At 45.5% G+C, this 27,935-nt stretch overlaps 1 protein-coding gene across 2 annotated transcripts; it reads right to left on the reverse strand.

Moving 5' to 3' along the window:
• Positions 1-596: 596 nt before the first annotated feature.
• On the reverse strand, positions 597-27,935 carry arhgap32a (Rho GTPase activating protein 32a). Of its 2 annotated transcripts, none has more exons than XM_052077436.1 (24): positions 27,518-27,935; positions 22,614-22,731; positions 20,450-20,546; positions 19,500-19,582; positions 19,250-19,334; positions 15,583-15,672; positions 15,371-15,508; positions 14,167-14,259; positions 12,762-12,884; positions 12,489-12,566; positions 11,854-11,935; positions 11,598-11,747; positions 10,729-10,831; positions 10,241-10,385; positions 9,927-10,009; positions 9,212-9,319; positions 8,950-9,095; positions 8,594-8,807; positions 8,270-8,427; positions 8,110-8,184; positions 7,033-7,371; positions 6,505-6,633; positions 5,426-5,470; positions 597-4,499 (listed from the first exon to the last, which is right to left on the reverse strand). In XM_052077436.1, the coding sequence occupies exons 2-24, from the start codon at positions 22,700-22,702 to the stop codon at positions 2,593-2,595; spliced, it is 4,560 nt and encodes a 1,519-aa protein (XP_051933396.1). In that variant the 5' UTR covers positions 22,703-22,731; positions 27,518-27,935; the 3' UTR covers positions 597-2,592. The 2 variants fall into 2 exon arrangements, with proteins under 2 accessions (XP_051933396.1, XP_051933397.1); XM_052077437.1 differs by having other exon boundaries at positions 8,279-8,427; positions 27,518-27,933.

The raw sequence follows: 27,935 nt of genomic DNA on the forward strand, positions 1-27,935 counted from the left end.
TAATAAAGCAGGCAGAACATCGATACAGTGCTGTCAAGCAGGTGAACTATTCATTGCTGAATAAACCATGCGCCATACAGACCAAGCCCATAGTAAGATATTGCTTTGGAACAGTTTTCTCGAGGCCGTGTATCTCTGTGGTTTATTCCAGTGTGCCATAAATAATTTGCCTTCAACCTTCACAGGCACAAAAATGGAAAGGCGTTGCTTATGAGACAAGAACAGTGAGCATGCGCTTTAAATGCCAATATGCACATGAATAATCAATGACTGCAAATAATGCTTATGGTCATTGACACAATGCACTGGACCACAAATTTGCTACATTAGCCGCATACGGATGTCGACTCGTGTCATGAAGTGGGCACACATTGCACGTCTCCCGAGCAACTATTTAAAAGCAGTGAGTCATCCATGATCCTCTGCAAAGGAAGGAAATCAAATCAAACTGCTATGGGCGTTGAGGCTGTCTGAAGCTTCGGAGCACCACCTAGTGACCACGAGCAGTACTACCAGAGGGTGAACGGTAGCCAAAATATTTGAAACGTCACTCGGCATGACGCTAATAATAAAATGGAGAGAAAAAAAGGAACATATTTGTAATGCATGATAATATATTTATTCTCTCTTTGAAGACAAGCACTAGAAATGAACATGTCTTATTAGAATAAACTCCTCTACATAACTTAAGAGTAAAACATAGAGAATAATCAGTTATGTCACAGTTCCACCATTTGTGTGACAAACAGCATTAGACAAAAATAGACTTTTCTCAGAGGGCGAGCTGCGTCAATCGCAGGGAGAGAGCGGATTGTGTATACACGAGGGCGGTAAATATCACAGAAGTCGGCGATTGCAATGAGGCTGATTCCCGTTTTGAAAAAAAAAAGTGCTCATTTGCATTACGGCACGATTCAGAGCAAGCGAGCAAGCATTTGTGATTTCACGCAGAAAAATATAGCGGATGTTTCTATCGAGAAGTTTGAAGGCGACGTCACACCAAAGCCCAAAATTCAGACAATGTGTTTTCTTCATACAAAGTGCTTTTCAGTCTGAGCTGACTGCAGTGAGACAAGTACAGTACATTGGCCATGTTTTTAGTTAGCTGCGTGTCATTGTACAAAACATCTAGCACTACACTTAAAAAAAAAAGACATTTTCTATACACAATCTGAAGGTCATTTTGAGATCCAAATAATCAAAGTTTACCTTGTCGTCCCTTGGGTTGTATGCAACTAAAACATGACGTGATGTCTTCTGAATTGAAATGCCCTAAAGCAGAGATGGGCAACCAGTTGTCCCAACACGGACCATTCAATTTATCCAGATGATTCTTTTCACGCCCCCCCCCCCCCAAAAAAAAGAAAATTCAACACACATTTATCAAAACATAAGCAAATACAATCCCTTCAGTTAACGCTTCAATTTCAACTATTCTGTTATTTAATTTGTCCTCAAGATGGCTGGACTCCTCCGCATTCAAAGCATGCCTCTTACTTAATATCACATAATGTTGTGATGCTTTGTGACAGCTGCTGCTATTGTGAAAGCGCTATATGAATAAAGATGTATTGCATTATGTAAGAAGGAAATTGTTGCAGCGATCAAATTGAGTATACTACTGATCATCCCATCAGTTGCTAAAAATAAGAACGTGCATGTGAAATGCATTTTTTTTTTTTTTTTTTTTTTTTAAACCTGGGGTTGCCATTTTTACGTTCTAATGTAACATCTATGACTGAGTGTGTGTGGCTTTCAAAGCTGCAACCTGGCCTGATGATGATGACGTTGGGCATCAACAAATGAAGTCAAGATGGCCGGCTGCAAACTGGGCTTCAACTGATTCAAATTCAACCAATTGCAAGTAAGTTGCGGTCATCAGCGGCTTGCGTATGAATGTTATTACGCGTTTTCTTAGTTAAAAAAATTATATATATTTTTTAAAACACCTCATCACCGGTGCCTAGACCACTTGCGGGCAGTACAATTAATTCTCATAACCGATCATACAATATTGAACGAGCTAAAAACATTTTTTTTTAAAGATCCCTGCAAAGTTTCAAGGCAGAGACTTTGCTTTAGCCTTTTCTGTCATCAAATTATTCAGTTAATTGTAGCCCCAGTTTCTTTCATATCATACATGCAGACACAAATCACCAAAATATGATTCGTATTTGATGTCTAATTAAGGTTAAAGTAGTTTAAAATAACTTAATTAAAAATAAAAATTGATGTTGGGAATATGTGTTTTTTATGGACTATTTTAGATATGTGCTAGCTGAAACAAAAATTATATTTCAGACAGTTTTTCGAAAACCGTTTTATGATCGATTGGAAGATGCAAATTTGTGTTATTAGTGACAAATAAGAGCGGATATCAATGTTTGATTTCTTTGTATTGTAGGATTGTTTGACTGGTCATGTCTGGGCCATACTTGGTTCCACAGCCCTGCTCAAAATGAAAGATTCATTGGCGAAGGTGACACTAGCAGCAGGTTCAATGAAAGGTTTAAAAAAAAACAGTTTGATGGTCTGGCAGAGGATAAAGTGCTCTTCTCCTTTGGCGGCGCTATGCATTGACATAAAAAGCAATCACTCATGGACGCCGGCATGTGTCCTGACTGCAGACTGATAAAAAGCTTCCTGAGCCAGAGCCTTGGACAGCAGCCTGTTCCCGTAGGGAGAGGCGGCGGAAGAGGAGGATATGGCGGTGGCGTCTGGGGCCGGCGAGTACCCTGGCCCGGCTTTAGTGGATCTTGTGTGTTTAGGCCTGGGAAATGCGGAAAATCCCCCCGCCATGTGGTCGGACTGTGCGGGCCGCACTTTAGTGCTCCGAGTCCTTCTGTTGGGGTGAGAGGAAAAAGATCCGGCATGTTGGTCGTCCACGGGCGTGTTGACGAGGCGCTGATGATGTTGGTGGCGATTCTCTCGGGTGCTCTGCGAGCGCTCGGGCCTCCTGAGGATGCCAGCTCGAGCTTTCTTGAAAGGGTCCGCTTGGCTTCTGTCGCCCAGTTCGGCAAAGCCCTTCTCGGGCAGTGAGGGTATCTTACGAAGCGGTGCTTGCTGCTGCTGCGAGGCGTTCTCGTTCACGAGGACGCGACGCGGCTGGTGAGCCGTGGGCGACAAGGCTTTGTCGGCGCTTTGGCTTTCCCGTCTACCGGCCGACAGCATCCCGTTTCCTGGATCCGACTTACTCCTTATGTGCATTATCTCCCTTCCCGTCGAGCCAGCCGGCGAAACTGGACTGTCGTAGGGAGAGGTGTTTTTATTCTCAACCATGTCCTCGCTGTCCATGAACAGCTCCCTCTCCAGAGGGCGGCTGTACCGTGGGGAGTAGTAGAACTCAGGCGGCGCCCTTTCCTTGGTGGAGCGGGTCCTGTAAGGCTGACCGTGGCGGATACTGTCACGTTGGAAAGGTTCTAAAGGATATCGGGAGCAGTCGCGAGGGTTCAAGTCCGGGTACGGGTTATACATCATTTGTTGTACATGAAGGTCCTCAAAGTGGCGCTGAAGCAGCCTCTGATAAGCCACCTGCTGCTCAGGATAAAGGTCAGGGGGCGGGACTTCAGTAGCTGCCATCTCGTAGCGACTAGTCTGCGGGGCGTGGAAGGAGCGCGCCCTCCTGATGGCGGGGTGCCGGGCGGGGCCGTCTTCGCACCTCTGCCAGTGGCCTTGTTGTCGCTGGCCGGGTCCCATAAAGTGCTCGCCTCGGTAGAAGCGTCGGTATTGAGGTGACAGGGCTGGTCCTGACTCAGAGGGAGTGCAGCGGTTTCCTGAGGACTGCCTGTACACACGTCTCGGGCCCGAGAGGTGACGGGGCAGAGCGTCGGGTTGAGGGCAGCGAGCTAGTCGTCCGCAGTGAATCTGACGCGGTGGCTGATGGCGCGTATTGCGATAGACGTCGTCGAAGGGGCCGAGCGCTCTGTAGGCGTAGTGGCGGAATGACGGAGACTGGAAAGGGCGCGGGAGGACCTCGTCGATGGAGGCTGGCACGGAGGTCTCGGCGAGAACGGCGCGGAAGTTAAAGATGTTGATGGAGTCGGTGTTGGCGTACACCGGGGAAGTCGAGGGGCTGCGGGGAGAGCAGATGTGCTCGGTGGGAGTTGAGACGCCCACACTTTGATAAGTGGGTTCCTCCGGCGTGACGTCGCCGCGCGGGGAGTCCAGGCTGCCCGAGCCGAGCGGGCTGACGTTGGGCGTGAAGTTACTCTCTGGTCCGTCCGCTGCCTGCGAGTAGAGGAGGCGCAGCGGCGTTTGCCACTGGGGGGAGCCGGCGTTGGCTCGCGGGCACGGCTTGAGATCGAGGGCCGAGGGCCGAGCGGGTCTGTCCTGAGCTTCCCGTCTTTGGAGAGGGCGAGCCGGGGGGTTTCTTCCTCTCTGCGAGCCGCCGCTGGCCTTTTGCGCCGACTCGGCCAGCGCCAGCGCCAGCTTGCGTGCGGCGCTCGTCGGGGAAGGGTGAGGAGGGAGAATAGACACTGAACTCATAAGTCTATCTGCTCCTGGGGGGGCAGAAGACAAACAACGCTACAGTATGACAGGACAAACAAAGCTATGGTAAGACGTGATGGGACAGGACACAAAAGCTTTCATAAGAATCTACATTAAAATGCTCCCTACACACAGTGCATGCGGAAAGTATACAGAGAACTTCACGTTTTCCACATTTTCTGTTACAGCCTTATTCCAACACGGAATCCTCAGAATTCTACAAACGTCCTATCATGACAACACTGAGAGAAAAAGGAATATTATTTCTTGTTGAGAGTTTTGCATCAGAGCATATATATTACATTAGTGTTGGTGGTTTCACATTTTAGTTCATGCACACACACACACACACACACGCGCGCACAGAGTTTCAATGATAATGGGCATCAGGGTAGTGAGCTAGTCAGCAGCACCTTGGCATGAATATCAACATGCACGCACGGCAAAAGCACGCTTGTCCGATTCATATCAAACACTGACATATCGGTTAAATCTCGTGACGTTCAAGAAGACTTTTTTCAGACCGATACCAATTCTCTTTAAATAATCACTGGTACCGAGTTATGGATATCTCTTGTACTTCTGACGAATAAAATTTCACTTACCACGATGACATAAAATTGTAAACAAGGAGCTTTCTTTCTAACACAGATTATTTGCCAGTGTGTCAAACTGCCGCAGTATCGCGCCAACTACGGTCGAGGGGGATTTAGTCGATGTCAGGTTTTGTTTGGCTTAAGTCCTGTATTGGTGACTGGTTATCGTCACCCTCCATGAGTACCTGATATCATCAAATTAGGCTCATAGCAGCCTGATACAATACCTGGCATTGGTATTCGCCCATTTTTAGTTTTACGCATCAGAAATTAGGCCTGGTAATGACAACAATGTGTTGATAAAATGGTACAAGTTGCTTCACTAAGGGAGGGCTACTCACTCAAACTACTCCATGGCTCAGTTGAGAAGAGGTGTGAAGAATCGTCTGAATCAAACATTTTTGAAGCAAAGGGGGTGGGGGTTACTGTATTTTCATTGATTAAATGTATGTTACACCTCTAATGAGTACTGTATGTGTTTAACATTTAAGCTTGTAAAAAAAGGAAGAAAAAAAAATGGGTCACACTGTCAATTACCGTCTTTTCCAGACTATAAGTCGCTCCTGACTATAAGTCGCACAAGCCATAAAATGCATAATAAAGAACAAAAAAAAAACAAAAGTCGCACTGGAGTAAAAGTCGCATTTTGGGGGGAAATTTATGTGATAAAATCCAACACCAAGAACAGACATGTCACCTTTGAAGGCAAATAAAAATAAAACAACAGACTCAATAAGAGTACGATATGCTAATGTTACATGACGCATAAACAATGAACTGAGAATATGCCCGGTATGTTCACGTAACATATTAAGAATTATTCAGATAACCATCAGTGTCACTCCAAATCACTAAAGCCAATGAAATCTTCATCCTCTGTGTCACTTTTAAGCAACTCTGCCAACTTCGGAGGTAAAAGAGACGGTGCTTCCTCTTCTACTTCGCTGACGTCAGAGTCATCGTAGTTTTTTTTTTTTTTTTTGTCAATGTGGAAAGCATCAACACAGGCCTAGAGCCCCCTCTTGCGGTTTAATGTGACATAAGTCGCTCCAGAGTATAAGTCGCACCCCCAGCCAAACTATGAAAAAAAACTGACTTACAGTCCAGAAAATACGGTAATACAGTTATTGTGATCTCTCTAATTTTGGGGGTGCTTGGAGTTACTTTTAATGGGTTAGGCAAGCTATGGTATCAAGCAAGGCTGAAAATGCTAACCGACATGTGACTTCTTTGGTTTTTTTGGATACATTTGCGCCTGAAATAAATGAATAAATAATATTGTTTGTGCAGTGAATTTTGAGAAAAAAACATTTTGAAATGAAGCTGTACCAACAAAATGGAGAAGAAAAGTGAAGCCCTGCAAGTACTTTGTGGATGCACTGTGCAAGAAGTGATGGCTTTAAAAGCGAGTCATACGGACCTGGATCTGGCAGGGTCTGTGCGGAGTCCGTTTGTGCCGACGCTTGGCCCCCTAAACTGCGTGGGCTGCAATGTCGGTAAGGCGCTCGGGGCTCTTTCCCGTCTGCCGTCCGAGCTTCACGCGTCTCCGCTGTAAGAGGAGACATCAGAGGTGGAGGTGAGGCAGATGCTAAAGCAGAGATGGGCAAACTACGGCCCGCGGGCCGAATCCGGCCCGTTGGTCTTTTTAATCCGGCCCGCCGAAGGTTGGTCCACAATTAAGGTTCGATGTGAATGATTGCATTCATTTCAATTGGACTTGTAATGACAGGTGGCACATTGAGTTGAAATTGCAAAACCCGGGGGTGGTGTGGGGGGGAGGCTTTTCGACCACCTAGGACCTACTTCTACTGGTCTGATCACAACCCATCTGCAGCAATGCACAGGCCTTCTGTCAAATTTTAAAAGTCAATGCGGCCCCCGAGCCAAAAAGTTTGCCCACCACAGTGCTAAAGACTGGTGATTTCTTTTGCAGGGGTGACCTTCTTACCTTTTCTAAACTGCGCAGGGCTTTCGACATTGCTCGGAGAAGTGGCGGCATCTGACTCGCCCCTCCTCAATTTGTGCCCTTCCCTGTGGCGTGGTGCCCGAGGAGTCGCAGAGGCCAGGCTGCACTGGAAGGACATGGGATCAAAATCCAGGGAGGACATTCCGGCAACGGGCGGGTAGAGGTCAATGTCGTCCTCCGGCAGTGGGGGTGAAAGTTCTTCGGCACCGTTCTGACCGAACAGAGGTTTGCTTCTGGTTCTGAACGAGTCGTCTCTGCCGTATGAGGTCACAGCCTCGCTAGTGGAGAGGGGGCGGACATGCTGGTACTTTGGAGGCTCTCCTGGAGAGGGAAAACAAGATCAGAGGGAACCTTTTGTGAAGACCAAGACCAGGTCCACAGAAATATGGCGATTCTGAAAAATGTACGAATTGATTGACATGTCAAGAAAACACATTTTTGAACACGTTTTGAACATCCTTTGCCATCATTTTTGCATGTGTGTCATTTTCAGCATGACACCAACTCCTGCAAGCCTTGCTAATTTTCTGATCATTTATTTTTATGGGTAACGCTGCAAGATGACTTAGAATGGATATTCAAGTCCTTTTGGATCACACCTTGTGCATATATCCAGTTTAAACTCTTCATATTAATTGTGAACACTTTACAGAAACATTCTGGGACGCATTTGCTTTTGAGGACTCCTGAACTTAAACCTTAAATGGTCACTTCAATTAAAAATGGCAGGCATCCCGGTTTCAGGCTTGGCCTGTTGAGACTTTTTTGCAGGTCTACATATTAGACATACAGTACACATTCAATTAGATGTTCCAGAGTGGCTCAGTTTGAGTGCAATAGATCTCTCACTTTTGAGGAACAGTGGCACCGGAATGCGAAGCCTCGGCGGCTTCGGTCTCTGATTGATGACAAAAGCCCATGACGCTTTACATACATGCACTGCATTAGACTTTATTTATTCTGAGAACAATTATGGGTGGGTAAATCTATTGAACTGCAGAGTGGGGAAGATTTAAAATATATCTACTCATGGCATTAAACGACTTGATTCATGGTTACCTTCCAAATTGTGCAGCGAGGTGAGCGATTCTTCACTTTTTGCCGAGCGCAATGTACCGCTATCACCTCTCCCACCTATTTCGGCAAAAAGAGTAAATAGTATGAGTCAATGAAACCGAAAATTAAAACAACAAAAAAAAAGGTCACGATGCCAACTCACTGAGCCCACCTGGCAGTGTGATGCTCTTTATCTCATTGGGCTCGCTGGGGTGTCGCTTCAGTTTACGCTTGGACACGGAGTGGGATTTGCCCAGGTGGAAGAAGGACAACCAGTTGCCCACAGGAGACTTCTTGGCTTTGCTCGGAGCCCGCTTGACACTACAAAAAAGAGAGAACGGAAGCCAGTGCGCTATTATTATCTAGAAACACGTTGTCAGAGATGACCAGCGCTTGTCATCCCACTGTTACATTATTTCTATGCGGTTACTATTTGTTGACAACCAAAAGAAAGCGTACAAAGAGCAGGGACGTTCCTTGAACGCACCTTTCCAGCGGGAGCTCAATGACTGTGTGGAACTTGCCCATCAGAGCCCCGGGCCCCTCCCCGACCTCGATGTAGTCACTGTGGCTCAAGCAGGGCGTGGTGGCTGGGGAGCTGAGCTGAGCCTGAGTGCGTGCTTGAGCCTCCTCCAGAGACAACAACTTGGTGGACGGGGAGCACACCAGGAGAGACTTGGGTCTGGATAAGGTGTTGTTGCCTTGCAGATAAATGCTAGGAGTTAGTATCACTTTGTGGACAAAACACGCTGCTGCTGCTGTGTGTGTGTGTGTGTGTGTGTGTGTGTGTGTGTGTGTGCGTGCGTGCGTGCGTGTGTGTGTGTGTGTGTTTTTCTGACTCACCGGCGCTTTCCCGAATGACAGCGTTGAGTTTGGTGCTAAAGAGTGCCTCGGTGTTGTTGAGGATGAACTCCACCACCACAGACTGGATGCGCACCTCCATGAAGGCCGCCGTGCCGCTGAAGCAGGCCGACTCGATCTGTCTGGACCTGAAACGTGCATCCAGAGTGTCACGACTTCCTTCAAAATACCGACTGTACTTGAGAGACTTGAACCAATCGAGCACTGCGACGGCTGTCAATCAACACTTTAAGGTCCGACTCACCTGAGCAGGTTTGGTGCCCACACGATGGCCAAGTTCTTTGTGTGCATGTTGGTGCAAGTACTAAAGGTGGCCAGACGGGACAAGTGTCTCATAAGGTACTCTAGCGTCCTGCACACAAAAACATTCAGCGAGTCATCATTAGTAAAGTAGAAAAAACATTTATATCCTGTCATGAGCACGTGGCTTTGATATGCACAAGTTATCGGACACTTCATGAGGAACACCTGCCCAACATAAAGACAGCCCATAATACCAGAGACGTTTGAAACACTGTGCAATATTTCAGTGCATATAAATTGTGTATAATGCATTTAAATGCAATACTACCAAGCCCTATGATTTGGTATATGCCAAAAATCTATTATCATAGATTATTGTGAATTATTATTATTGTTCCTATCTGTAGAGAAAAAGAAAAAAAAGATAATGACAAAAGTTTCAGTGACACCATCAAAAAGGTATTGTATACGTTTAGTTTTGGACAACTACCCAATACTCAGAATATTTAGACAAAATATTAGACACATTGCTCATCAACAATTGTACCACCACATAATGCATTGCTTAAGTAAAATATCCAATAAAATGAGCATTTTATTTTACTCGATGTCATTTGATGTACGAGTGTTCATGATTTCTGAACCTGGTTTTCTATTTCGTAACATGAAGTTACAGGTTTGGCCACCAGGTAGCGCCACCGAGCGGTGAAGCAGACCTGTAATGTGGAGGAGGGAGCTGCTGGATGACGTTGTGAATTTTAACCAGCCTCTCCTCATCTGTGGCTGCAGACACAGCCTCCTGTGAGGATACAGCAAGCGAGACGGACAGACTTAGTATCCCATTCTTTCTCCCTTTTTTTTTTTTTTTGCCGTTCAGATCAGCTGCTTCAATTTGTTAACTTTAGCAGGCACAACACTCACCGCACGGTGCGGACATCTCCACACACATAGAGAGCCGCACTAGTTTATTTATTTATTTCATTGCCACCCCCCCTCCGCCCCCAGCAATCACTAAAACGCTTGCACTCACTGAAAATCTGTCATACAGCTGGTAGGTGAGCAGAGGATTGGGAAGCTCTCGGAAGTACAGCTTGCAAAGTGAGCCCACCGAATGGATGTCCTGTCGAAAGACATCTCGGCTCAGGTCGGGAATCTGCTCGGAGTCGAACTCGTGCCTGAATGTTGACACATGAAAAGCGTGAGATAAGAGACAGAAAAGCGTAGGAGCCATCCTCCTGGCCATCTGTGCATTTGAACACTGCACAATTCATGTGTGGGTGTTATTTAAAAGATAATGTACACAGCATACATAACTGTAGATAGGAAAAAAAATTAAAAAATAACAGCGGGAGTACTCAGGATAATGTAACATCAAAAATGTGTCATTTGAGATGAAAAAAAAAATGCAGAAAGGAAGGAAGTATGCAATGTCGTTGAGCAAAATCCTCCAGTATTTTCAAGCACTGGTAAAAAGGGATTCTTGATGATAGAAATGTACCATCAAGTAGCAAACCAAACCTGAGTTTCTGGATGTTGGAGGAGATTCCAGACAGCCTATAGATTCCGTCCACCACGCCGTGTTTCTCGATGAACTCGGCACAGCTCTTTACAACCTGAGGGACTGAAGGCAGAGACCAAAGACGAGGTATTTGATCCCAGCTTCAACACCATACAGGTACAATTTGTTTTGTGCCAAGCGAGCATCACACCATCTGCGTTTGATTTTTTTTAATCGTCCTCACGATGAATAAATCCATTGGATTAAAAACGGACGTCGAATTGATCTGACCAACGCGTGCGGAAAAATGCTGCTACTCTCGTTTATTGATCGACATTTCATTGTTGGAATTTATAGTGACAAGCAAGTACAGTCAAACTTTGAATGTCAAATCTGTTTTCAACCAGAAAATTCGAGATTTTTACACCTCGGATTATGACCGAAAACCGGTTTTCGACCAAACTGAGCAAACCCGAATACGACACTTGATTCGGAGTCAATGACTCCTCTCGGCTTCCTTACACGAAGAAGTGATGCTTCCTCGTGTAGCGTTCATTGTGAGCAGATGTGTTTGGTGTGATTTATGCAAATCTGACATGCCTTTTTATGTTATTTCTGCATAGTGTGTTAGCCCCTAATCACGGGCTAATAAAATAGTGAACAAAACGCTTTTCGAACAGCCTTCTGGAATGAATTCTAGTTGAAAACTGATTGTATTTCCAATGGTGTGACTTCCTTTACTTGTCATGTTAATTTTTCCATTCCATTTTTAATTATCGCATGCCAAAGCTCTATCACACCAATGTACATTCCTTGCGTTGAGTTTGTGTTGCACATAATAAAACCACTGATTCAGATTTGGCATAATTTCCCCTTTTGCGCATTTCACCTTCGTGTTCCGAGCTGTGGAGGTGTTCGCCCAGGTCGCAGCCAAACACTCGCTCCCTGAGGATGCCGCGCTGACGAAGCTTCTGCGGCGGTGGCCGTGACTTCATGAAAGACCTCAGGAAGGTCACCAGCTTGCCGTGCTTCTTACACACTGACGATCACGACACGTGAAAAACCCCATTTCAATGCAATCTGCCCTACATCCCAGGAGAAGCTTGTGCAGAATTGATGTGGTCGAGAAACAGCGGGCACCGTACCTGGTTTGGGAACCGAGCTTTGAACACTGGGAGGGAGCTTGTCGTTGATCAGCTCGACGCAGTCGCTCGGGAAGAAACCAACCTGAGAAGCGATAAGACCCGTTAATAGACGTGCAGGAGAGTGTAGCCATCGCCGTGGGCAAGGGGGATGTATCAAGTGAAATAGGTCGGCGAGCGTGAGGTTAAGGAGGTGCTTCAGGGCAGAAAAAGTCTAAATGCCACTGTGGCCGGCATCTTTTTGGCCTAGTCAGCAAGGATCTGGAGAATATTTCACTTCAAAACCACTCACTTTATTAACTGTGGGGATGGAAGTCATAACCTGTGAGACAAACACGATCGTAGAGGGGTAGAGTCACGCTACCGTGCAACCTTTCTTATTCTCTCTTTTGAAAACCCACTAATCTGAAAAATATTATCCTTTAATACGAATACGAAACACGTCAGACCTGTCCAATTGTTAGCCGGCTTGAAGAAAAAGTGTATTCGTTTTCCTCAGGTCGGTCATTTTTTTAATAGTTCCATCGATTGTCTCTTCTGATTATCATTGCAAAGAACAAAAAGACAAATTTGCCTCAACCGGAAAAACAGCCCATTGTAAGGGTCATGCAAATCATTCCAAACGGGCCGCTTTGTACCTGAAAGCCGTGTTTCCCTCTCCACCAGCCTGTGTCCTCTTTGGGAGGCATGTCGATGACGGAAACAATGTCCCCCACCTGACAAAGGATAATTATGCCGACATTATTTGCCTGTTAAACTGCATATCGTGTATAAGAGCCAGAACTCCACTCGTAAAGAATCCGAAACAAGAAGCCAGAACTCGATCGCGCAGATCGGCATGAGATGATCTTCCTTGGTTTTCCTCATGCGTTTTTAGCGTTCAATCTTGAGACATACAGTAATTTTGTTACCTCAAAGGTCAATTCATCGGTGGCCTGAGCTGTGTAACGTTTGACAACGTGGGCGGCAGCAATAGCGGGGACGTTGATGGACGCCTCCTCAGACACCAGCAGATGGTTCCCCTTGTTGTCAATCTGCAGAACACATTTTGAGGACAGTCTTTCGTTACTTTAGCATGATGAGCCTGAACATTAAGATATCCTTTATTTGTCCCGCAATGGGGAAATTACAATCAGAATTCAGAAAGGAAAAACGCTGGGTAGGGAGAGGGGAAAAAAAACATGCTCGATATCCGAGGATAATTTAAGTCCAGGATAAAAAAGAACCTAGCACATAAATAAGCATATGACAGTTACAACAAGTCACAAGACATAACATGGAATAAGGGGGGAGGATGAATGGGAAGGGGGGGGAGGGGTGGAAAGGTGGGGGGAGGGTGGGTAACCGCGACGCGGCCGAAATGACCAGCTGCACGGTCACCGTTGCGCTCCGCATATCGAACCATGTCACGGGGGAAAAAAGAATCGGAGCGATGAAGACGGTGATAACAAGGATGTGTATGCGCGTGTGGTTGCCCAGTTGTGTATGTGTATGCGTGTACAGGTTATTGCTGCTTTGTCGAGGTCTGCTCATCATGAAGACAGTCCCGGCTTATCAGTCCATTGCCGAGAAGGAGGGGGGTGGTGGTGGGGGCCCTAGACTCCATGCGTACATCCATCCAGGGGAAAGGCCAGATAGCGTTGTTTGTTTTGGAGGGACGGCCGCCAACAATTCCAGACATCCTTGAGTCCTTGGTCTGTATCTCCTCACTGGCGCCGATCAGTCAGATCCGAAAATTCTTTCTGCAGCGCGGATTCCAACTTCTCCATGGTGTTGTCGATCGCGCGGAGTCGCTCCAAAACCGCAACAATATTGCGGTTGAGCTCAGTCACCGCTTGAGTCTGAGTGTTGGACATTCGCGCCAAGCCATCCTTAGTGACCGGCAGCTTCTTCACTTCCAATAGAGCCGCTCCAGTCGGTTGAATTTTGACAGTACTGCCAGGCACACCGGTCTCCACTTTCTCCATGGATCCAGGGCGTATCCGGCAGCAAGTGTCCCCGGAGGTCAAGCAGGCTCCCCACTGCCCGCTCTTTTCGTCGAAAATGTTTTTGTCGATTACATCGAGAGACCAGCCAACTAATTCCATGGTTAGTTCTTCGGATGAAAAATACGGTAGGAGGCTAGGAAAAAAGTTAGACAAAGACAGCACAAGGACTAAGTGGCGAGCACGGAAAGGGTGGGGTGAGGGCAGGAGGAGCAGTGCAAAAAGCGTCCGCCTTCGTCGAGAGCCAAGTAGAAAACATGTCATGCCGCCACATTTATATTACGAGATGGAGAGTACAGAGTACTTCACACACAATAATATGCTTGATTACCTCCATCCATGTCAGGACCGGAGCACAGTTGATCTTGTTGTCAGCGATGATGGAGAAGCGGGACAAGTAGGTGGCCAACATCTCGTTTACGGACTGAACAGACACACTGTTAGTGTTCAGACGCAATACAGTGAACACCCGGGAGATATACTGTACTTCACATCCACCGAATATCCGCAATATAGAGAGACAATATCAAAACGTTTTTCAAACAGTTGCAACAATTCCACGTACTTTAAAAGCATTTAAACTGACTAAAACACACTTCAAACTTACAGAGGTCACAGCGAACACATTCTAAATGTATACAAAAACTAAATGCAAGCATGAGACATCTAGAAATGATTCCATATTGTAATTTTTGCATACATCAATGTGCTATTAAAAGGCGGGGCCGGCAGAGTGGACTGTGACGTCAGCGAGTTATTGCTTTGGCGAGAGATGTGGCCGACCGCAATTTGTGATCATTTGTGATTTGCTGCTCTCCTTTCTCACGGAAATAGCGATGCGGAAAGTCCGATTTGTTTGTAAACGGAACAGTCTTCGATTGAGGTTGCACTCTAAAACGATTGCTTGAAAAAAAAAAGTGCAATCTCACGTAGGAACACCATCATGATGCATTTATGAGAATAGTGGAGCAGGGCATTGATTGACTCAACTGCAAGTCTATAGGAGGGATATGAAACAATGTTTCAAAATAAAAAATTAAGATGAGTGTTATGTGGAAATGCAGAACATCTCATCAGACTGGGCGGAAAATTAACATGAATGCACACACCACTGAGGGGTGACCACATCGAGTCGACACAGAGTCGACTGGAACGTCCTCACCGCATAACACAAGATCGTCAATTCTATGCGGCTGGATGTCATTTTCAGCATGTGGTAAAACGCTTGGGAGGGACTGTTGTTTTGGTTTGCAAACAGTCTACGCGGCCGGCATGTGACTGACAATAGATATCAACTTCTGATGGAGAAAGGAAGGCATTTATTTGTCGAAAGTGGATGACCCTATACTGCCTATGGTTGTGCGTCTATTTGGCGGAAAGACACTCATCCGACATTTGTTCCACCAGACAAAAGCTAAAAATGATCTTTCTAGATTAAAATTTATTTTGAACGGTTTATGTGAGGTCTCACTGGATTGTCCGGGTGTAGGCTCGCAAATGTCGCAAGGGTGAGAGGAACAGTCGATATGCGGTACCTCGGCGGTGTCCTTCGCCGAGTTGTATTTGGGCAGCTCGGTGAGTTGCGAGTAGCGGCGGTCATAAATGCACAAGTGCAGATGTTTGTCCAGCACACGGAAGTCTTCGTAGGATCTCTTCACCAGCCAGTTTCGAGCCTGAAAGAAGTCCAACGTGTTTAAAGAGATACAAATCTTTATGTGAGTGCCTAAAGTTTACATGTCAAGAGTACCTGGCAGGTGATCTGGACCAGAAAGAGCAGTTCTTTGGAGTCCTGGGCCCCCCACTTTGGTCCTTCACTCTGCCCTTCTGCAAAGGCCAACTAGGAAAGAAGAAGATGATAAATAGAAGATTTAAAATAACTGACAACAGAAACACAAAATTAATTAAATAAGCTGCGTCAATGTACCGGTAAGCGCTTTGAGAATGTATTTTTTTTTACCTTGCGCAAACCAAACGTCCACTTTAGCGATGCTCCATTAGTGTATTAAAACAAACAGTTTGGGAACATATTGACAGATGTAGAAGCAATGAGTCGAGGGAGCTTCTGGTTATAAATAACAGTTTGAAGCACATTGAGACAGGCTGTTACACAACACACGGCGACCCAGTTTACTGCTACGGGCTGGTGAAAAGGACCAGATTCAATGAGACAAGGCGTGTCTGCTAAAACATAAGAGAACCAGCATTTAGTGTGTTTTATAAAGTGCCTTCAGCTCCGAAGCATGATGGAAGTGGGATTAAACAGCCCAAAATAATTCAAACTAAAATTCACGTGAAGAAACATGAGAAAGGCTAGACTTGCATTGAGAACAGCACCCCCTTCAGGCTAGGCCGACCATAATTTGGCACCAAATTGATATATTTTTGCTTAATCCTGCCAACAAAGAAAAATCAACAAATAAATAAAACACACATCTTTGAAACCTTGAAGCTCGATTGTGCCATTCAGTGGTGGGTAAAAATAGGGGCCCAATGAGTGGGTGGCCCAGGGCATCCACCTGAACGCCGCCCACTCCGCATCTATAAAAAAAAAATATCACTTGGCAGCACAACCAAATGTCTTTACAATGCAAATAAAATGTAAGAAAAACTTCATTTGAAGTTGCAATAAAATGTCTTTTTTTTGTGCCTCCACCATTTAAAAAAAAATCTGTGACATTTGTGCATTGTAATCCTGCTCACAAACAAACAGCAAAAAAATATAATAATAATAAAATAAAAATCAAACCTTATGAGCAGAGTTAATTAGGATAGCCCTGAGGAGAGCGAAGACCTCTGCCAAGTCTAAAGAAACCTAAAATGGATCAGTCTCAAAACTGTGCACCTTATCACTATAGTAAAAGAAAGGATAACAAATCCCTGATTTGCATATTTAGCTGCATCGCTACCAATGTGCAATCGTTTGTTGGTCTGGGTGTCAGATCAGATCCATGCAATATTCACAGACAAAATCAGAGGCGCGTTGTCAAATTTAAATCAGTTACATTGCTTTGTGTGCGTGTGTGTGTGTAAAATCCTGCAAAAAAACTGCTCATGCAAAAACAAAGTTCCTGGAAAAGGCTACAATCAATAAAGTTGTCATTAATGCGATGCGGGAGCATCAGCACAAAGGGCAGCTCGTGTTGTTGTTGTTACCTGCCTCTAACGTTGGAGGAAGGAGCTATTTCTTTTAGTCCTGGGCCACCCAAAAGAAGCTCCACCAAAAGAAAAAGCAAAATGCTTCAAGAGTTTGATTCATGAAACAATGCTCCTCACAGGCTGGATGGTATCGCATACACTCACGTTCAAAACGTCAATATGAGACAAGGATGCTTCGCACTGTGTCTCACCCCCTTTCAGACTCCCCTCCTCCCTCGTCTGTGCGCTCCCCACCCGCCCTCCTCCATCCCGCTCATCCCTGCCTCCCCCTTTCTAAACAGCGCTTCTTTCTTTGGCCACAAAAGGCAGCTTGGCAGTGAACGAACGCGGTCCTCGTCGGGGCAGAGCCGCAAAGACCTGGATGGGGATGCCGTGAAAGCATCCCTGGCAGTGTGTTCGGGGGCTGTGATTGGCTATGATTGGGGATCGGGAGGGGGTGGATAAAACGGTGCGCGTCCTTGCTGCCCTTGTGCGGGTCTGTGAGACCTGATCCTTCCGTCCCCTCCCCCAAGCCATAGGCCGACATCACAGCATTGTTCGCAGTGTTCTGTTTGTTCTACACATTGAACTCCTGACATGCAAAAAATACCACCAACCTTTCTTGCATCGTAAAAAGTATTTTTTTTTCCCCAGACGTGGATCCAGTTTGTGGCATTCAGCCGAAGGCTGCTTGGTGAAGGTGCACACCTGCTGCCCTCTGCAGCCAGAGAACCTGAACTACAGACAAACGCTTGACTCAACAGCCACAGCCACTTGACTACATCTAAACCAAATAACCAAGGCCCATCCTTACATCACACCTCGACGCACACACACATTCAAACACAGGTGACTGCAATCATCCCAAGACCTCAAGCGAGCGTGCAAACTCAACATAACTGACAGCTCCCTAACGCTGCGATTAGCTTTCACTAAGAAGGGACAAATGGCACATATGGGATCCTTAGTATCCACAGTCGGGAGATGTCGCTTCAGCTGGATTCTCGCACAGTTCAGAGGGGCAAATTGTTTGCGTAATTGTCTTTCAACTGCAGCCTCCCTAAATTGGAACACTGCCTAAAGCGCTAAACTTGCTACTTAGTTAAGGCAAGAGCAGCGCTTTGAGGGGAATGCTAATGTCAGAGTAAACGAAATGCCTATTTTTACGACCAGAAATCCTTTTATGTGTGTGTGTGTGTGTGTGTGTGTGTGTGTGTGTGTGTGTGTGCGCCCGCGCGCGTGTGTAATGTTGGGCCAAGCTCGTAACTGTGATTTTGACAGGGAACGGAATGATAGCCACTTAGGAAGCAACTTGAAGCATCCAACAAAATGGTTATGTTGAGGTTTTGCCTAACGTGCCGAGCAAATAAAAATGCCAAAGGTCAGACTTTGTAAGTGAAATGTAGTCATCAAATAAGATCAAGTAAGCCGAGCTTCTTCCATTTAATTTTCTATTCCGGCAACCCGAGCATTACGGTACTTCTTTGTACTTTACGCAAGTCTGGATGTCTTGTGGCACTATACCACCTCTCACTGGTCAGTCTTGGTACTACAACAAACATTCAATTTGGGCCTTTAAGTCTTTCGATTGTCAGTGTGCATGTTGTGTGTCCAATGTGATGTGTTGGTCATCACAAGTACACCCCACTCCATGGGTGGGGTGGCCATCGGGAATTCCAGTCATATGTTTACATTTTCCCAAAAGGCCGGTGTAGCTCCATGTTGGTCCTGGCCATCGCGGGCCGCCAGCAGCCAGTCCCCCAACCTGCCGTCTACATCTTGGGTCAATTTGGGTGTTCAAGAGAAAAATGTTTGCCTGTATGAACTTGACGTAAAAGAAAATGTGTGGAAGACAGATGATTTATGCTGAGAAAGTGTTTCAAACCCAATTAGCTGACCATAGCATAGGTGAGTTGTGCTTTGAGCACAGCTAGCACTAGAACTTTATTTGGATTTCACAGCAGCCACATTAAGGACGTCAATTTATAAACTCATAAGCTGATTTCATGTGGTTTATTGTCAAATTAATAGGCGAGATCACGGGTTTAAAGCGGTTGCGGGAGCTGGATTAAGAGATTACAACTGACAGTACTAACAAACTGGTGGGAGTGGGACCAAAAAATTAAAAACGTGTGAAATACAGTTATGGATGTTACATACTGGATGTTATTTCTGGGGCGAAGGGATTTTTAAAAAAGGAGTTGTATGTACGACATGCAAAACGCAAACACGTATATGGATCATTGCCATTTCAAAATGTTTTTAAAGGGGGCTCTTACCTCAACGTTCCCAAAGTCGGCAGTCTCGTAGTGGAAGTGTGCGCACTCTGCCAGACGGGGAAAATGACCTCTGGGAAAGGTTAGCCTACAAACAGAAAGCACAACAGTATCACATCGCTATTCTGATGCTCTGATGGAGGAAAAAGTGACAGGGACGAGAAAGCGAAGAAGCACAACGGGAGGCTGAGCTCATCGCACTGTCCTGGATAACAGGCCTGATTTGCAGCCCGTAATAGCAGGGAGCACCTACTTCTTCATGTTCTTGACCTTCATGCTTGCCGTGCTGACGCAGGAGCGCAAGAGGGGCTCGGCCACAATGTCATCACTCCGCGCCTGCCAAACAAATACAGCAAACGTGAACGCTCGACGCAGAAAGTTGATCATCGATAACTCATACAGCGAAGATCCTATTTCGTGTCATGATGGGATGTGAATGCAACCTTTCTTGTTAACTCTGCCCAGCAAGAACAAAGATTACAGAAAAACTACGACGAACATTTTTTTTACGAGGCATTATGTTTTGCCGTGCAAGATACGCCACACAATCCCATCTTCTTACATCATCGCCTGTGTAGCAAGTATTAAACGGCTGCTAACAGGCAGAAAATCCATTTATGTTTGCGCTAAAACTAATTTTTGCCAATTACAATACTACCTCGTTCTTGTCAGAGGGTACACCGCCGACTGCAGAAACAGTCACACAGTTGGACATACAAACATCAACACCCCTTTTGTGAACAACGTAATCTTGTTAGAGATCTCCAATCTACCAAGAGCTATTCTGGATTTGACATTTATCAGGTCTGCAGTATGCTAGCGTTTGTTTGAATATTGAAATCAGATGTAAACTACATTAAGATCATCTCAGAACCGCACACTCAACCAACCCGATCATCATGTCCACAAAGAGAGGCAGACGCGACCGAGACCTGAGTGCACTTAATGTTTTCCCTGCCAGCGTTGCATTTCCATTCAAAACGCTCGACAGTAAAAGCACTTAGTTAACAAGACTATCTAGGGCGATTACATCACCTTTCAAGATAAACAACATAGCGTGGCTTTCGTAAAAGAGCACACTTTCGTGAGGTATTGCGTCAGTGGCCCACGTGCAGATGGAGAGCTTCACCTTCGTCATTATCATGTTGCCAATCACCAGGCCAGTGTGTGTGTGTGTGTGTGTGTGTGTGTGTGTGTGTATACCTTTATGTCCTGTGGTTGTCTCTCGTCTATGGGACTGCTGCTGCTAGCTGGAGGTAAGACTTGGTCTTTGTTCGGCTGACTGAATGGTGCCATGTCTCTGCAGGAAAACAAAATGGAGATGAAGGCTTGAGAGCGGAAGCTGTCCGTTTGTCAGTCCCCCTGAAGCCACATTTCAGTTTGTGCCTTGCTTTGATAGTGTTTTGTTAGTCGGCAAGCACAAGGAACTAACTGCCGAAATGGGGTGAGTGGGGCATGGGCCAAAGAAAAATTGTCACTTTTAGTTGTGTTGTAAAATGGAAAATGGAATTGCAGTGGGTATCATAAAGGTGTACCATTTGGTGCTGACCCAAACCAGGACTGGTGTGTTCTTGTTTAGAAAATCCAACTTGTGTTATTCCTCTCACTAGATTGGCTATTATAAATGGTTTGGTCTTAAAGCAAAAACCTGTTCTGGCACACCCGCTGACAACCGTAACGTGTTAATCATTAGACACAGCGTGTGTAAGTCATGAGCCCCAAGTTGTAAATTCCTCAAATTATGGCCTCTGCTCTGGTGAAAACCAAACCCCAACTGATCGCCGGGAGTGTTGTCAATGAGAATAAATAGCACACTTTAAATAGACTCCTCAGTAAAAACAATAGACACTTGGTTGCATTTACGATGAAAAAGCACTGCTAGATGTCAAATTCTTGACTACAGCACAATATGCCCACAGAGTAGAGATGGCATCAATAAAGCTGACATTCACTGTCGAGTTTAAAGTGAAATCTGGAGGGGGAAAAAAAATAATAATAAAATCCATCCATTTTTTTTCCCTGTACTACATATCCTTAATATCCTTATTCGGGTCATGCGTAAGCTAGAGCCTATGCCAGCTGACTTTGGTTGCGAGGCGGGTAGACCCCGGACAGGCTGCCTCAGCTAAAAATTCTCAACTCAACTGTATTTCTAGAGCACATTAAAACACCACCCGCTGCATACAAAGTGCTGTACACAGAGCAAAAATAATTTTCACAACATGAAACAATAAATTAATAACAAAGACAGTAGAAAGCACAAAAACAACAAAACTAAAAATCAAGTCTCATGCTGAGTCAAAAGCCAAAGACTAACAATGAGTTTTAGATGAGTTTCAAAGATGGGTAGCGAGGAGGCTTGCCAAATGTTCAATTTGAGGTCATTCCAAACAGAAGGACCAGCAACGGAAAAGGCTCGATCCCCTCAGAGCCTCTGCTTGGTTCTTAGTTCCTCTAATAGTGTACCATCAAAAATGTATTTCAACAAATGAAAGGCCTATCCCCTAATAACTCCCTTAGTAGACACCTGCTATTCTGCAGTGAAGTACATAGATGTTCGAGGCTAATACATTAGCCAATTGAGATTTTTTTTCTTCACCTATTTTTCCCAAGACGCCTGTGATAATGGAAGACTCAAATTGTCCAGAGGTGTGAATATCCATATGGACAGTTTTTTTTTTGTCTGTATGAGTCCTGCAAGTCCAATCCAGGGCGTACCCCACCTCCCGCCCAAAGTTGGCTGGCACAGCTCACCTGCGAAAGGATTTTTCGTGGTAGCTTTTTTTTGTTTGTTTTTCTCAATGACACAAAGCATCTTCCACCCGATATAACTGCAATTCTCTAGCATACAGCAGAGGGGGCATGTGAGTCTGTGTGTCACCCTCAAATCATGACGCTGCCCGAGCAAGGGCCAGTCATTCGACATGTGACTGATAAGATTCTCACCATTTTGCCAGTAAGACATGACAAAGCAGAAGGGAAGCGCAGCCTCTCTGTGGCTTTTGTGTATGCCGAGCAGAGTGAAGCTCACCTATTCAGGCAACCATAAAGGCGGCCAGCCACGAGTCGAGCGCCTCACAAAAGCCTGACTCCGAATGTGACTCAGTGACTTCTGGGGCGAGAGGGGTGGGGAACAGGATGAGGTCGACTTTTATTAGCAACAAAAAGACGAGAGGGGCGGGCCACGGGCATTGTCACACTTATTCAGAGTGATGAGCTTAGTGACATGAGAACACACATTACTCATTGTAACGTGAAGTCACGCTGCTTGGAAGACTGCAAATGGCTGTGCATAAAACACATACATTTATTGGTCTTGATGTTGACTATCTGATCTGTAAGCGCAGGGAATAAGAGATGGTCTCACCTCTCAAGGATGTGACTACTTCCCGGGTCCCTCCGGGGCCGTGAGCTGACATCCTCGATCACCGCGGCAACGATGCCGCCAGTCTCCATGATGCCGTCGTTCTGCAAGCGCACGCTGCCTGAAACGTGACAAGGAACGAGAGAGAGAGGGGGTGAGCCAGAAAGAATTTGTTAAGGGAAGAAAGGTGGCTTTTTACAGTATGCGAGACGCAAACCCACACGGGGCTGTGGCGCACGCGCGCTTCCTTCGTATGCGAGAAGGCTCCCGTTGTGATATGTGATGATGTCATGCTACGATGCTGCCAGCTGACACGCTGATGATGCACGTTAGACTGCACAGTCAGGGGGGAGGGGTCTAGGTGCCAAGGGGAACGTGGTATGTTGGTTGAATGCGAAATGCTGGTTAATTAACTACTGTACTACAGTCCACCTCGAGCTTGGTAAGCCATTATCATGATCATTATACAGTGCAACCGCCAATCTAATAGACCAGGAACCAACAAACAAATAGTGACCAGTCCACTCAAAAGACACTGTTGAACGGGACCTGTCAAAGTTCCAGGATTGGTTGAAATTGGGCGTGATTTGCCATGAGGCCAATAAGTGGCGCCGTGGTGCATTAAACAGAGACTGGTCACATGTTTCTGGCTTGTGTTGCCCTTGTCATATACACACAGACTTACAGTAGGCTAGAGCAGGCTAAAACACAGGTTCGTGTGGTGACGATGTTCAAAGGTAATGGAAAGCAAGGACAGCATCTCCTAAATTCACAGTTGTATCTAACCATTAATATCAATGGTTTTTTTTTAATATAGGAGAGAGTGGTTTCTCAGGTATGCTATTTATAGTACAATTATTTTGGGGGAAAGTTAATATTACACACACACACACACACCCTGGCGCTATTAGCAGAGACAGATATACTCTCCATGATTACTACTCCTCTATGTACTGTAAACAAACAGAAGGAATGTACTGACATAGTGAAACCAGATTCCCGTCATGGTCTTCTATGCAATTTTCTCATCATTAGCTTTGCAATGAATGTGTTCGCCAGTGGGAGCAAGGGGGCATAAAAAACATGAAAACGTCCATTGCATGTACGGTGAAGGCTGGGGCAGTTTGAGGGCATCACTAATCAACATTGAAACGTTGGGAATGGACTCATCACTAGTGCACTTTCCCATCAGGAACGCCACTGGCTGGCCCGAGAGCCTCACGAGCAGACTGTTGACAGGCTTCCACAAAGCATGATGACTCAGCAGAATGCAAGCAGGCAGACAGGACCCGTTCTGCAATTCATTTTGTACTATCTGCTCCATAACAAGCACTGTAAATACCTTTGACATGTAGTTTGAATTATCGGTGCAGGCCTCACCTTGGTCTTATCTTTGTTTACAATATCTTGTCTATGTGGTTGGAATTACGGCACATTCCTCGTGGGAATTCCATGTCGGAAAAATGCACCATACAAGTCGAAGGCATGTCCTTGTAGACTGCGGCATTGCACGGGGAGGACGAGCTGTATTCTGCAATGCGAAGGCTAAGAACGCTAAGATTTGAACGAGTCCTCCAGGCTACCGTGAGGTTAATGGCTTCACTGGGCAAATCATTTGGTACACCTGTCAGGTCAAAGGTGATCCAATTCCAGAACTGTATCAAAATAAAAACACTCTGTTTTTTATGGCGTTTTCATTCATCAATATGTTTAGCATAGTGCCACTCTCATGGTGCTGTCACGGGTATACAACACCGTTCAAATGCCAGGTTTTTGTGATGTTTCAAAACATGCGGACAAGATTAATAATTTCATCCCAAAAAATAAATAAATAAGAGGAAGTAAAAATAAGCAACTAAAATAGTGTGTTTAGCTTACACATATGGCCAGGGATGGAGCTGAAGTCCCCAGTTCCAGCTAAAGAACGGCAGCCGCCACCATGATACAATGTAGCTATTGTCTTATTTGGTGATGAGCAATGATGCGTTTGGCGCAAAACACACTTTCTGGAATTATGCCCAAAAAGTCTAACCTTGGTTTCATCAGACCAGAACAAATTCTCCCAAAAACAATGTTGCAAACTGTTGAGCTTGTTGGTCACAGTGACAAACACCTGGCATTTGAAGAGGGGTGTGAAGAATTCTTACAGCCACTTAGGTAAGGCAACCGGAAAAGCTCTCAGAAAGTTGCATTACATTACCTCAATAGAGGAAAATGACATTTATGATACCACGAATGTGATACTCAATAGGGATTGGCCAAGTACGGATACCAGGTATCTGTATCCGCCCGATATCGGCCTCATTTTTTAGGTATCGGGTGACTCGTGGAGGCTGCCGACACATATTCAAGACAAAAAAAAGCAAACCTCCAGAAAGAATCAGTTGGCGCTATACTGCGACACTTTAACCACATTGGCAAATCACCATTTGTGTCAGAAAGAAGACTTTTTTCCATAATGTTCTGTCGCTGTGTAAAATGAAATTTTAGATAACAAATATTGGTGAGTACTGAGAGAGTGAATACTCATATAGGTATTGGTCTGCGGAAAAAAAGTGGTACAGAACATCCCTACTGCTAAAAAAAGAACAACGACAAAACGACCTTGCGCAGATTTACAAATGGTTGTACATTTAGATGATAACATGGCTCACGTTGATCAGGTTAGACATGTAAATATCATTGTTGGGGAAAAAAAACAAAACCGTCTGTCACACGGCTGTACCGCTACAAAGTATCTTGTGCGGCACAGCACACAGCACCGTGCTGTTCTGTTGGTCCAGAAGCTCGAATAAACAACCTAGAAGGAACCCTTTGAGGTAACGATACTTAAAAGGTGTTTTTTTTTAAATAAAAGCAGCATTTAAAAAAAAAAATGAGAGAGACCTCTATCTGATGGCCTACATGGGAAAAAATAGGACAAGCCTACTCCATGCGGGCTGTTTATGGAACGCGCTTCAGCTGCTCCTGTCTTGACAGGACGAATGGCAGTCTACATATTTTCTCAGGGTAAACATGAGGAGATGAGCCTGATTAGTCACGGATACTTTTATGCATATTCCACCATGGAAATGTGTCAAATGGTCATCAATCCTGCATAGGGATCTAACCAGTGTCGGAGTCTAGAAGCGTTTTAGCGAGTTACCTTTGTGATCTATTTTTGGTGTGGTGGTGGATTAAATTGTCATCCCGGGTGAGAGATGGGCGTGTTGATTAAATATGTGTGGCTTTATTGTCCACAATCTAATCAGAGCGTGCTTAATCGCTGCGCTCTCTGGCCCTGGTGTGACGGCGAGGAGATTGACCCGCTATTAAGACGACATCAAGTTAATCTGCCAGATTTGGAGAAGATTATGCAAGTGTAACCCCCCCCCCCCTTTCAACTCTCCCCAACAAGTGCACTGTTAAAATGTCTGAAAAGGAGGAGTGGTGGCAAAAATGCCGCCTCGGGCAGATCTAGCGAGTCAAAAGGTTCCTGGGAGGCTTATTTCTCTCATCTCATCCACAGTCTGGAGTCGTCGGCGTGGATGGGAGGGGTTGCCATGGCAACTGGCGGCCTCGTCTCCACTGCTGGTCCGCGTTGACCGCATTCTGCGGCGCAACAATGCACTCTCACTGAACGTGTGCTTCTAATTTGCCGTACATCACCGACAGCCACAGTGTGCTCAATAGTTACCACATTTAACTCCTTATAAACTAGCATTTGATGCAGTTTCCTTGATTGATGATGGGGAAAAATTCACAACTCATGAAATGGGATGGGGCCGGGATTCGCCGAATGTTCTCAACACCTGCTTCAACAATGGTGACATCATGTTGGCCTTTACCAGACAAACTAGGTGAGACTGAATCATATCAAAATACCTCCCCACGCCTATTCGTGGACCACAGTGAAAAAAATAAAAATAAAATAAATTACAATGGGTGACTCTCACCACGCACACCAAGCAATTGAGCACACACTTCAACAGAAGAACTGCGAGGCTCCACATATACTGCATTATTAATGGACCACAAAAGCATGTCAGTGCTGTCAAGGAAGAAGTGAATGGCCACAAAGACAAGAAACTCGCCATCAATGAAGACAGCGATGCACTGGCCACATTTAAAGATTTGGGTTTTTTTCTTTTCTTACATGTCCATTGAAATATCTAAACAGTCCATGGCACACAAAAACATTCTGTGTTGGGAAACCGTGCTGAAAAAGTCATCAGATTAATCAATTTTGACTCAACTTTCATCGCATTGTAGTGACGACACACAAATCTTTAAATCAGTCAATCCCAAATGCAGACACCAGTAGGGATGCAACTAATGACTATTTTAACCATCAAGTGATATGTCGACAATTCTTTGATTAATCGAATCACTGTGATGTTAATGAGCAAAAATATGGGGTCACCATACTTTTCAAGTTCTATCCCGGCCATGTACACAGTGTCAGTTTGATATCACGTTGCTTCTGCACTACCTATTAGTAACATTTCATCGTTTTGTCATTTTATGTGATAAAATATTGGTCTTAAACTGCCTTGTCCATAAGGAGGGGGCATCTGTATTAGAAAGCACCGCTGTGCCTATTACAATAATCATGCGTGAAATTGTAGACACTTATATATACAGCAATCTCAAACTGTGAGAAAGAAAAAAAATCAAACATTGACAAATGTTGCATTAGCCTGCTTTAAGTGTCAACTGGTCGTTGGCAGCTAACTGGGATAACTTCTCTTCAGGTGGACTCTGACCTGGAGCAACACCGACGCAACAGCTGTGTGTCCTCCCCACCCACCTTGCCACAATTGCTGCTACCTCCGCATGACAGCGACGTGTGTGCATCGACTGTGCAGTAGAACGTGTGTGTACCGTGATGTCACGATGAAGGGTGAGCGGGGCTTGGTGCGTCCTACCTGCTGCGGCCGGTCCTGCGCTAGTCTAAGCCGCCGAAGGGAGCAGCTCCGCGGCATCCGCCAGCATGTTGTCGGCATGGCACTGCATCGACACCGGGATTGCACACGACTATCCGCTGAGGTAGACGTGCGAAATTTGAATGAATATGACAAAAAGAAACGCAGAGGAACTCCTGCCAGCCTAGAGAAGCTCTTCTGTGTGCGGCTCGCTACACTCTGGCACGGGAGCGCGCACGACACCGCCCCCGTGCTCGCCCCTAGCGGGGATGGCGTTAGCGCGGGTGTTGTTTCCCACGCCGAGTCACTGCCAAGGAGCCGGGCTATGAAGGGAAGAAGAACAAGGCGTGGGATATTGCGTGGGGGTGGGGGCTCGTGTTTCGTAAGGGTCCACACAACAGAGGAGTGCCCCCCCCCCCAC

The sequence above is a fragment of the Hippocampus zosterae genome, chromosome 10 (assembly GCF_025434085.1).
Source record: "Hippocampus zosterae strain Florida chromosome 10, ASM2543408v3, whole genome shotgun sequence".
NCBI lineage: Eukaryota > Metazoa > Chordata > Actinopteri > Syngnathiformes > Syngnathidae > Hippocampus > Hippocampus zosterae.

Bases quoted from the DNA above. Each gene is read 5' to 3' on its own strand.
- arhgap32a (XM_052077436.1), bottom strand. From the start codon at position 22,702: ATGGAGACTGGCGGCATCGTTGCCGCGGTGATCGAGGATGTCAGCTCA. The intron at 10,832-11,597 runs GTGAAATGCGCA...CTCTGCCTTCAG, and splicing joins CCACAGCTCGGAACACGAAG to TCCCTCAGGTTGTAAAGAGC. The intron at 5,471-6,504 runs GTCCGTATGACT...TGTTTGATTCAG, and splicing joins ACAGACCCTGCCAGATCCAG to ACGATTCTTCACACCTCTTC.